This window comes from Athene cunicularia (assembly GCF_003259725.1).
Source record: "Athene cunicularia isolate RWA chromosome 3 unlocalized genomic scaffold, athCun1 chr3_part1, whole genome shotgun sequence".
NCBI lineage: Eukaryota > Metazoa > Chordata > Aves > Strigiformes > Strigidae > Athene > Athene cunicularia.
Window position 1 is genome coordinate 70,962,365 of NW_020799097.1, and position 12,315 is coordinate 70,974,679.

A 12,315-nucleotide genomic window follows, 5' to 3' on the forward strand; every position below is an offset into this window, starting at 1 on the left:
GTGTTAAGGAATGTTTTTTGCTAGATCTGTAGCTAATCTGTTTATAGACGTCTCCTGAAGGGCTTTCACATGGCATCACAGTCTCAGGAAAGCCCAACTCCATGTACCAAATGTCTGTCTAGACAGGGTCCAAGTGGGAAAGACATGTCCAGGAACACTCCACATCTCAGCACCGTAATATACATAGCACCAAAATACAGTTTAACCATAGTAATCCTTAAACTGTGCTTATATTAACAGTACACAAAGTACATCATTATTACCTTGGGCAAAGTGGCTGCCCATTTTGAACTAGAAAAATATTTTAAAATCATAAACCCTTAAAGCATGAAGTAAATGGGGCTTGTGTTTAGCTTATTACTTTATGAATAAATGAATGGTTCTTTGCTCAGGACACAATTTTGTCAGCGCAACTTCATGGAATACATTCCTTATCCTTACTGAATTAAACAGAATAATGCATGGGAGGAAAGACACAAGATTCACAAAATGAAGGTTTACATAAAATCTCCGGTCATAAGAAATCAGCCTACTTTTAATACTGTTAATGCTTATTATTCCGTTGAGTATTCTGTTGCTCCACAGCATGGGAAAAGCAAACAAATCACAAAACCAAACGTTAGAATATAATTTTTTTTTTTTTAATTTTTATAAATAACTTATCTGTTACAAAGGCAGTTTACCCAGCTAAATCACAAAACCATCAACTCAAGATATCCAAATTAGGTTTTTTTATTAATAAACAGGTAAAAACTGATTTGTCAATCCTCACATAGAACTGCAGATGAAGCTGAAAAACAAGGCCTCATTTTATAAACAAAATGCATTGAATGCAAGTGCTTTGGGTCTACTGCCTAATTACCTGGGATTGGCATTTTCTTCCCACATAAAAAAATGCAAAGCCTTCAAAACAAAGGCCTCTGTGCATTCACATAGATCACTTGTAAAACTCCTAATAAAAGTGTCCACTGGCAAATGTTTACAGTGGGTGACAGTCTACTTTGTCTCTTGCTACATTGTTAGCACTCCCTCCAGCCTCACACTAAGTGCTGCTACATTATTCTTTGTGTGCCGTCTTTCATGCATACTGTACTGGAATTCCATTTTCTTGATCTCGGTTACATACATCCCTGATCATGTGAATATTTTCCTTAAAAAAATAGATAATCAAAATAAAGAGATGCTTGAGGTTGCTTCAGTGTTCAAGTCTGTTTGATTTCTCTTTTTCCAGCCTTTATTTCAGTTGTCCTAAATATTGCTATCCTTGTTTTCTATAAATATGAGACTTCACCACAGTCAGGTTTAGAAACTGGCTGCCAAAACAGGAAAGCATTTAAAGTCCTTGAACAAAGCTGTACGATGCTGCTGCTGTTGATTTTGGCACTGTATGTACTTCCCCAATGAATCTCTCTTCAGGAGTCTGCAAGATACCCAGCAGATGAAGCAAGCTTAAATCGGATGCTGATCTGTTGGTGGGTTGAAAGTTTCTTAGTATAGTTTCCTCACGCCAGACAAAATGCTACCTTGTGTCACCCACCGTAAAACTCAGTGTACAGAGTGAACTATATGCATAACTCTTCCAACTTTTCCTGCATTTTTACCACGCTGCATCTGCAGGTCTTCACAGATCATCAGCATTTACAAGAGCAATGTACAGAACGATCAGAGGAAAGCTATTTTGTGCATAGTTTCTTATTAATGCTCTTACTTTAAGGCATTGCTTCTCTCAGATAAAAGCTTAAAAAAAAAGGGACATGATCGTGCTTAATCACTTAAAGGGAAAAAAAGAAAGTTAACAAAAAGACTATTACACTATACATACAGAAGTACAAGAAAATAATAAAGGTGAAGAAAAGAAATCACTTAAAGCAGGCTCTAGAGCTATGTACAGTAGGAAAAGCTTTGGGGTATTTCACTGTGTGTATTGTACAGACAACGCATGCAGTTTTTCCTTTTCATCTTTAGATGTGATTGTACTGATTTCTGGCTTCACAGAGATGTTTTCAGGGAAGACAAGGCAAAGAGTACCACTGATTTGTGAAGTTCTTCCCTTTATCGAAGGCACTATGTGGCAGCAAGCAGTTTAAACAGGTAAACCTTGTTCCTTTTAGATCTCCTCTGTGCATGTAGTGTTTCACTGAAAGCTCTGAAAACAAAAATGCTAGCACTCTATTCCTTTCCCCTGTCAAAATTCAGTAGTGACATTGGGGCAGAGAAGAGGATGGGCAACACCCAGGCACTGAACATGGTGTGTTACTGGGATACTGGTAATACTGTACATGGTTTAGGCAGCTGGCAACTGAGTCTTTCAGCAGATTACCTTTCAGCCGATCAAGTTCAACTGCCTGTGACACAACGTTGAGGTATTACTAGCTCTGTTGGCTGACATTTAACATTAGCAAAATACCATCTCGTCACACCTTCAATTTTACAAAATCCTACACATAAATGCTTTTTTCACCCCCCCCCAGTGACTGGATAGTTCCTTGTACGTTTGCTATGGTTTTACAAAAGGTAATAGGCCTGTTGGCTCAGAAATGTCTGGGCATTTCACACTGTTCACAGCGATTTAAGGCTGGATGATTTAAAAAAGTACAGGCAGTACAACTCCACTGAGCTCCCTCATCTTCATCTGTGTCTGGAACAGTCTTTGGTGTTTTCACAATGGACCTCTGATCTGTGACATGAAAGAGATAAGATAAGCAGTTACTAACCAAGAACAGCATGGAAAGAATTTTGAGATGATTTTTTTCAGTAACTGAGAACTATCTTGTTCCTCTGAGAACAGCACAGTTAAAAGTGACAGAGGCAGCTTTTTACCACCCCCTTGACTACAGCTTGATTGTAAGTCAGCCAAATGGCACAAGGTGAAACTATAAAAAGCAAGTTTCCCATCCCCTCACTCTGCTTTCTTTCCTTCTGGTCTCAGTTCAAAGCTGTTGCGTGAAAAGAGAGAAAATTTAGAAATTAATCAGCACAGGAAACATGCACAAGATTTAGAAGTCTGAGGTCTGTGGAGCAGTCTAAAATTCATTATAACAAAGAAGTGCTCTGTAACCTTTTGACATATTTAACATTTTGACTCTAGAATGAATGTATGTGAGCAGTTCTTCTTCAAACCAGACAAGCAGTCAGATACGCCAAAGAAAAGTCAATGCCTAGCTCTGACATTCTACAGAGTAATCCTCCCCAGGATACAAGTACATTCTTCTGCATGTGTTAGACAACAATCTTCAACTATTTTAAAAGAGAAAAGATGAAAAGCAAAGAGAGGTGAAAAAGATGAAGAGTGACTTCTTAAGTTAAGGGTTCCTGGTTTAGACGACTGCGAAGTCTTTTAGCCAATGATCTCAACTGGAGAACATCTTGTTAGTAAATAGCCAATTGCAACATGACAGTGAGAGCTTCGGGAAGCACAATGCTACTGATGACAACTGCAAACAGAATTATTTCTAATTTTTGTGAACAGTGGTAATTCTGGCTTAAGTTACAGTCAACATCATAGTCAAACTGAAATTTAACTTAAATTTAAAATTAATGAAGGACTTAGATACAGTAGTGATACTTCTTTAAAAAGAAAGCAAGGAAGAAGGATAAGATGGATTTCAGAGGTTTATGAACCAGTTCAGCGTTAAATTTGCATTTTCAAGATAGATTGTTTCAAATTATTAAACACTTGAATGTCTGAGTTTCTAGAAGATGAGTCAATGCAAATGTCAACAACCAGTCACAGAAAATTAATTTTCTTCTTTGATAGGTTAGTTTTTATTAACTGTAAAGGGAACTACATAATCAACAGAACTTGTGATAAATTCTTCATGGCTCAGCTTTAAAATGTGTCTAATAGGACTGTATATGGATTTAACTTTATGCGGTATTTGCACTAACAGCTTGGATAATGAAGGACAAAAGAACCTTATAAAGCATAAAGAACACTATCAGTTTGGAAGAGTTACAAATACCTGGATGACAGAAAGACTGCACAGAAACATTAGTGGATTATCTATATCATTTAGTGGTCTGCCTATAGGCCATAGTATGATGCTGTTGCAAACAAGTTAATTTCATTCTCATTTTATGTAACACACAAGAGGTAATTATTCAGTTTTGTTCAACATCATGTTAGAGGAAAAAAAAAAAGTAATGTGTGAAACTTAAGGATAAGCAGAATGTTCAAGACCAAGAAATTCAGCAATATTGACTGCCATATCGGGCAGCATCCCCTTTCTCTTCCAACTATCTAAAACTATATTTAATAATAGTCAGAAGAGGCTTCTATGTAAATCGTTAATACAAATTCTGCAGTAGACAGTACCCAGGCAGGGTAACCAAACTGAGTTATTGTAACATGTAAATAAATCTACTCTTCACCAAGTAAAACAATGAAGACATCCAAGCGAGTTTCACCCCTAAGCAACGTCTCTCATGCTCATTTTTAAAAGAAGATGGGATGCTTCCCTTTAAACTACTTCCCAACATATTATCCACCTTTAAACATACCCCATTTAATATATTTCCCTTTCCTGAATGTACGAATAAAGAGGAAACAAGAGCAAACAGAAGCATATTTACTGCCAATACAAATAAAATGCTTTTGAAGTAATTATTGCATAATCAACATTTAAACTAGATTCACAGAACAGAACTTGCTGTTAGATGCAAACCAGATATTAGTATTAAATCCAAATTTTACCAGTACAGTACCTTTGGGTTTTGGTGGCACTGGACCAAGAAATCCAATATTATCGTAAAAATTATGAATAGCACTGGGATTAAAATGTGGTCCTAAAAATAAAAGAAAAAGAGAAAGTACAGCAGTTTTAAAAATAAACTTGGGTAGGAAAGCATATCAGGGTTTTTTGGCAGTAATTCTGAAACTATTATTATTCACTTATCACCTTTTGTATCAAGGTGTCAATACAGACCCAAGTGAGATATTAGTAATGTCAACAACACAGCTGAAGAAACTTATTGCCCAAAATATAAAGTTAGAAAGAGAATCCAGCAGACTGAACTCCTTATTTTTTTCTGCCACTTAAATATTTAACAGCATTTTATTGTCATCTTTTATCTGATACTTTTTCTAAATTGTAACTATACTGGAAGAGATGTGATATCTATTACGCAGTATATTATATATGCTTAGATATAATACTTAAGAGGAACTCCTAGCTAATTTACTGTAACAGATATAAAAATCACATGTGATTTGAATATTCTATTTAATGCAGCATTTTATTTAGTGCAGCATTATATTCAGTACACCTGTCTACCTTTTCCTTATCTGCAGGTACATCATCTGAAGGTGTAATTCCATGGCTCAGGACTGATTAACAGCTTGCTGCTGTGGGAAGTGGAAAGCATTAGTCCCTTCCCTCTTACTGTCTCAGTTCTCCCTTCCAGTGCCTCTCCCTCAGATCAGCTGTAGCAAGCTTTTCCAGTAATGCAACACTTTTTGCTTGGCTAGTGAGCAGAATCAGCTCTTGCAAAGGGTCTGGAAAGCTAACACAGAGCCAGAGCACAGTAAGTGGCAAAAGAGGGAAGCAGGAAGAGAGTGGGACCACTTGTTGGCAGCTCTTGAATTGGCTCAGCTGTCTCAATTTCAAGCTCATGACCAAAGGCTGTGTCCCTGAAGGCAAGGGAAGCGGAAGGAGAGCAGCACACTGGAAGTCACAACTGCATATTTGCTAATTTGAGCAGCTGAATACAAAACAGAAGAGATGGAAGAGAGAGATGGACACATATGTATGGCTGTATCATTTAGAAAACTTCTCCCTCTTCTTTGATACTCAAATAACCAGATCTTTCCCCCAGCATTTATTAAATAAATGGCATCACAAGTTTGTTTCTTAGCCAAGTATGAAATAGGAATGACCATGGGATTAGGAAAATCATAAAGCCAGCAAAAACAACAATCTTAGAAGACAATTATTTCCATGGTTTTATTCAAACTAATGTGATGATTTTGCAAGTAGTGTGTATACCCATCATTTATAACACAGATGCTTTTGATACATGCAGACAGTGAAAGAAGAAAGGAAAAAATTAACATTTGCAGTTGCTGATGTACTAAGACATACTGTACCTCTTGCTTGAAAAAGATCAATCTCTTTGGTTAGGCAATCTATGTCTATCTGCAGCTGTCTGTTGCAACTTCTTAACTGTTGCATTTCTTCCAGCTGAAAAAATAAATCTGCCTGTTAGACTAAATTTTCCCATTTTATTATCAGTTATCATTCATGCATAGGTAGACAGCATTTAGTTATTTCAGAAATGAAGATAAAATGATCTTCCCTTATAACGACTTTTCTTTTAATTATCACCTAGTTTTACAAAAATCTTTCAGACCCATTGAATTCTTCTCTCTCAGACTTCAGAGCTGAATGAACAACTCCAAACTGTGGTTAGGACACAGCCAATGGTCCACCAGATCAATGGCTAATCTTCTGGCACTGAAATCTGGTGCATTAATCAGTTTCTTTGAGACTGGTATATGCATGAAGACCAAAAAAGACTTTGTGTGGAAAACAGTATGAGCATTAAATTTTAGTCTGAAACATTAGGTGATTACACCTTTAAGAACATCTGGAAGGACTGCCAGATCAAACCTTTTGTGACTGCCTTTAAAAGCAGCACTTCACAAAGCAATTAGCGAACTTAAAGGCTGGGGTTAAATAAGGCATATTTAGCCTTTACTCTAAACTACACTATTTACCACTTTAATTCTAGCTATACTGTGTCGCTAATATACTATCAATATATAAGCAACTGTTCCTTTAATTTATTGTGACAGGCCACACTTGTGGTTTAGGTTTATAGCCTACAGACATTTCAACTTACTGATGGAATTTGGGAAACAGAATTCGATCTTTTCAGGCGCCTTCGTGTTAGATTATTCTCCATTTCATTGACCTCTGATTTTAGTTTATCCAACTTTTTCTTTTGAATCTCAAGTTCTCGTTGAAGTCGCTCCATCCTGGCCTTCTGGTGTACCAGTAAAGCTGCAATACATAAAATCCCATTTTATCTACTTTATTATCCTTCACATGGCAACATCAGATAAAGATGAAAGTTAGTATTCTTTTGGGAAAATACAGACAAAAACATTGCTACAGATTGCTTTCCTCTTCTCACAAGATGACCTCTGCTATAAGACAAAGTCTTGTGTTCTTTAAACCAGCACAAATCAATTACAAACAACAAGCAAATACAATGAGAAAGTCATACAATGTAACAATGACCATGCAAAAGTCAGCTGTAATTTGTAAAAATCTCTTGCAAGAACCCAACCTATCTACAAGAATGACTACCAGAAATCAAAACACATTTCTTTGTATTGCATTCAGCCCAACCCTGTAAAACAGGTAGTGTGAAGAGGACTTCAGAGACATGACTGCAATACAGAGCATTATATATGCTACATAAGCATCAAGTTTTTTATTTTTATCACTATTTAGATTGGAATATAATCCAGTGTTCTTGTCATAGCCTGAGACATGAAATGAAACTAAAGCAGGAAGTACTACAAGCAATACCGCTGGCAAGCAGTTATATTTATCAGAGGCTGGACTGTATACCATTTTATCTCTAAACTGTGGCTAGAACCATTAGCTCAGATTTGAATTTCTAATGCTGCTTACTATTTGTAAAGAAAAATGGCATGAAGAGACCTTACTTAAAAATGATGGAAGTTATCGTTTAAACCACAGCTTTTTAACACTATGAAGAACGTAAGTAGCAGAAGACACAATCAAATGCATACAGTTTAATGAGTTTATTTCATTAAAGGTAGGTATACTATTAAGTATCACCACATGAGCAGATAACACTGCTCAAAGCAGTGATCACCTTCTATAAAAATGAAGTATTTCAAATAAATAAACCCAACAATCATTTCAACTTGTGCACAGCAATTCATTCATCCATTAAATCAGTAATTCATAAAAACCAGGATCAGTTTCACAGACTACGGATACCTTTATAGCACTGTGGAAATTATAAAAAAGTAGCAATAATAAGGTATTTTAAAAAGACTGATTTGCCTCACAAAGCATTTAAGCAAAACTCTGTCTGGAATGAAATTCACCACCATTTCTTCAAGTACCAAAAAATCAGAAGCACTCAATTTGGTTGGTTAGGCTTCCTGAGTAGTAACAGAATTAAAGAAAAAGCACATCAAAAAGATGCAACTTTTCACTTCTTCAGCAAGCAGAACTGCCCTCTGCTGCAATTCCTGTCTATTTATTCATGCACCATACTTTGTCTTTCAGAGGTTCTTCAAAAGGAGAAACCATACCAAACTATATTTGTAAAAGCGTTACAGAACCGCAAGGCCTTGCTAAGATTCAGCCTAGTCTTTTGAGTCACACAAGTTCAAAAGACACTTAAATGACAAAGCTGCTTGAGCTTCTGCTTGGTTTTGTTCAATTTGGAGGTGTCTGCAGAAATGGGCACCTATATTTGGGGGTAGCCAATAGTCACACTATAAATGCATTGAGCTGTGCTCATATGTAATATAAAAACATAGTAATTGAAATCCCAAGATTGTTGTTGAAGACTTAGAATCATCAGGTAAGTAGTCCCAAAAGACAGCCTCCCTCCTGAAAAGCCTTTTAGAAACAGCTGAATGAACCTTTTCCCATTTACAGACTCCAGGAGTTACAAATGTGGCTGCAACTACAAAGAAAGGAAATCAAAGACTATTTTGCCTCTACTCTTGCAGGGAGAACACACACTGTTTCCCCTTCTACATGTTATTTCTACTTTTAGATAGCCTCCTCTTCCATTTTCAATGCCTTGGTATTACTGCTGGGGCAACTCCTCCAAGCTCAGGTTATTCGTACTTGACCTGCAGCAATACTGATGTGCTCTACCAACCAGACTCAGAACTCTTCAAACCTGTCAAACCTTGGATGCAGGCAGCTGGTGACCAGCCAGCATGCTGGATGTGGCAAGAAAGGAAGAGTGCTACCAGATTATATCCAGGACACATGGCACAGCATGGACTCAAGAGCAAGACTGAATCTCTGGAGATCTTTGCCTGCCCTGCCCCACTCCTTTCTTTTTTAAGCCACTCTTGTAAAGGGAAAAAGCCCACAACTTCTCATTTCAATGTTTGCCCACTTCTGAGGTTCAGTAATTAAGCTGTCATTACAGAACCACACAGGGAGCGGAAGGCGGTGATGGATGCCCAGAGCCCTATTGCATGCTCTTAATTTGCACATCACTTTCTAGGCATAATCCAATCTATTCTCCTAGCAGCTCTGTGACTACTTCACCATTTTACAATTCCAAATCCCAACAGATTTTAAGCACACTCATTACAAAATTACCATTATGATTGAAGAATCACTTGATATTGCTGTGCTAAACTTCTACTATTAAAAAAACTTGGATATGGAACTGGCAAGACATTGATTTAAGTGCTGGCTTTCACACAGAATTTGTAATTTCGCTTAAATACCAATTTGGCAGCTGTAGAAAAAAATGGGGTGATGAATATAAAAATCTCCTCATATTCCACTGCAGTATTTATTAATGGAAAGCAGTAATTTAAGTATTCAGCTCCCTCTAGTGTTGATCAAAGCAACGGAAACAGTTTCAAAAAACTGCAGTGCATGTCTGTATCGAATGCAATTCAGCTACTAGATCTAGTTTACACTGTCCACGAGGAGATATTTAATGGCCTTTTTGATAATCCCGTGCTTCTTGCAGGAAGGGGATTCCACCTATGCAAGCAGCATAGGCTCACCCAAGTTTACCCTACATAGACTAAACCTGGAGTACAAGTCAGAAAGCCTCAGGCTTGTACTTGTTTAGTCAGATATCCTCAAAAAGAAGCTATTTACTGTAATCACCCTAGCAAAAGAAGTACACAGATTGCCTCCTTGACTTGTCATTATTATACCACAACCACGATAGATTTCACGTCTAACTTTTCATTATATGCAAACAGGGTACTATGGACCTGCAATTTTTTCAACTTCTGCACATTCACATTCAGCAGATTGGCAAGAACAGTTCACTTGAATGCTGTGGCAGATGCACTGTTTCTTCTGACATTCAGAGTGCACATTTTCCACAAAGGGTCGTAAATCATTATAATTACAGGGAGCATGAAAGTCTTAGAGGACAAAAGTTCACTCTTCCTTTCCTAGAGATATACTCAAACAGGTACTGAATATACTTGCAAGTTTGAAAAACATATGCATGATTGTTTTCCCAAAGCCTCTGTGAATCCGAACTTTAAACAATTACTGCTTTAGAGTGTCTTTTGTTATTATAAGTGTTTCTAAGAAAAAAGCTAATCTAGGAACACAATGATTTCAACCCTATTCTACAGGCCTTATGAATTTCTGAAATGTCTTAGTATGCCAAATATGGAGGAAAGGGAAATTCTGACAATGCAATTACTCTGTGGCAGTAGGTTCATGAAATTCTCAGGACACACATTCATGCACATTTTCAAAATCTGTATTTGAAGTGGCACAAAATTCAGTTATTTACTACACATTTAATATGCAATTTCAACAGTTCACATTGATCTTTTGTTCTCCCTTTCCAGTATTCTTGTCATTTAATCCTTTAAAAAGAGCATCAAGAGTTGGGCTGATATACAGAGCCAAATATAAGGATTTTTTTTTCCTTAAATCACATGATATAATGGGCTTAAGGCCCCTTGGAGCATGGGGCACAGCTGTATCTCATTCAAGACTTTTTTTATTTTTTAAACATCTGCAAGGAATGGTTAGGATTTTAAGAAATTTATTTCCTGCAGCTTTTTAAATTTAAAAAAGCTCCAAGAAACCAAACCAAGAACTGTGCAAAACATCAAGTAGACTAGTTAATTAATGTATTTACATTAAAAACAGTGGCAAGAATTGCTGAGTTAAACATACATCCACATACATACCTATAGTTAGTACAAATGATTAACTCTAAGCATACCATCCCCTCTTCAAATTAAAGAGAATAGTATGAAAAAATCAGTCAGTCAAAAGCCAACTAGTATTGAACTAAGGGATTTAAGATCCCTGGTATTAAAACATCAACCTAAACTTTTTATTATACTATTATGTATTTTCTTGATAGGATGCCTGCCCATTATACAGAAAAGCTATACACAGAAAGAGCAACTATTAATTGTTTAGCCTCACTATTCAACACATGACTGCAAGCATAGTGAGTGTACATCACAAACATTTTGAAGTGCAGAATGTTCAGTTTCTAACAGAATTTTTATTCCATTTTTCAGCCAGAAGACACTTTATACTAAACATTGAAATGTCAAGCAATTACTTCATATTAATAAAACTAATTGTATTATAAATTGAAAGGTCTGTTAAGTAATGGGAACTGATACTCCTGTACACAGACAGAACTGATACTAAATAATTAGCATAAAATTGCATCCTCTTTTGGCTGTTCCTCTTGGACATGCATCTAGCATTACTTTTCTCATAGCATTATTAATTCTTATTGACTTCAGTAGTGGATGAGTGCTCTTAACACTTCCACAAGCAAGTCCACAGTATCTCAAACTGGAATCCTCAAAACCAAGAACCATCAATTAGCAATCACTTCTGAAATGTTTGGTGACAGGGAGTTTCTCAGCATCACAGTGTCAGTGATACAGTCCAGCATCTCAGGGTAACTACAGTGATTTTATCTGAGCAGTACCCTACTCCTCTTCACATCATATAACCCCCAGTTCTGGCAGCAAACCAGACAAATCTCTGGCAGCCTTCTACTGCACACTGACTTACTTGAAAGGAAAACCAGAAATTTAATCACAGAAGGAGACTGGAGTGCCTACACACATCATAACCGAAGTAAAGCTTCTCAGGTGGCAGGCAGGAGCACTGGCAGATAGGTCCAACACACCTTCTATTCTCCTGGGCTGGACCATGCATATGAATGTATTTCACTGCAACAAAGTAAAGGAAATCTCCTTCGACACCAAAGCAACTCCACCTTCCACATTCCTTCTACCCCAAGCCAGTTTCAGTTCTCCCTGCCAAGATAAGGAGCATTCTGGGCAGAAATGGAAAAGCTGATGAAAATACATTTTACTCCGATCAAGTCCAGAGAAACTACTCATCTGTCCTGGCTAAAATTAAAATGAGACAAGCACCTAGCATGGAAGGTTTTTTGCAGTCTGGTTAAATTATAAGCAACTTAAAACATGGCTTCACGACAGAAAGCATCAAGTAACTCAAATCTCTTTCAGTATGTAATAGAAAAAAATCCCACCTCGTAAGTAAAACATTCAAGTTTAAAAGCAACAATTAGGACTTTCAGTTATCAAGATCATAC

General features: G+C 36.9%; 1 protein-coding gene across 1 annotated transcript in view; it reads right to left on the reverse strand.

The window, feature by feature from the left end:
• Positions 1 to 619: 619 nt before the first annotated feature.
• TAB2 (TGF-beta activated kinase 1 (MAP3K7) binding protein 2) overlaps positions 620 to 12,315 on the reverse strand; it is a 70,062-nt gene continuing 58,366 nt past the window's right edge. The window contains exons 4-7 of the mRNA XM_026845347.1: positions 6,841 to 7,001; positions 6,086 to 6,179; positions 4,705 to 4,785; positions 620 to 2,677 (exon numbers count right to left, since the gene is read on the reverse strand). Coding sequence (XP_026701148.1) covers positions 2,532 to 2,677; positions 4,705 to 4,785; positions 6,086 to 6,179; positions 6,841 to 7,001 — 482 coding nt within the window. The 3' untranslated portion in view covers positions 620 to 2,531. The remainder of the gene's footprint in view (positions 2,678 to 4,704; positions 4,786 to 6,085; positions 6,180 to 6,840; positions 7,002 to 12,315) is intronic.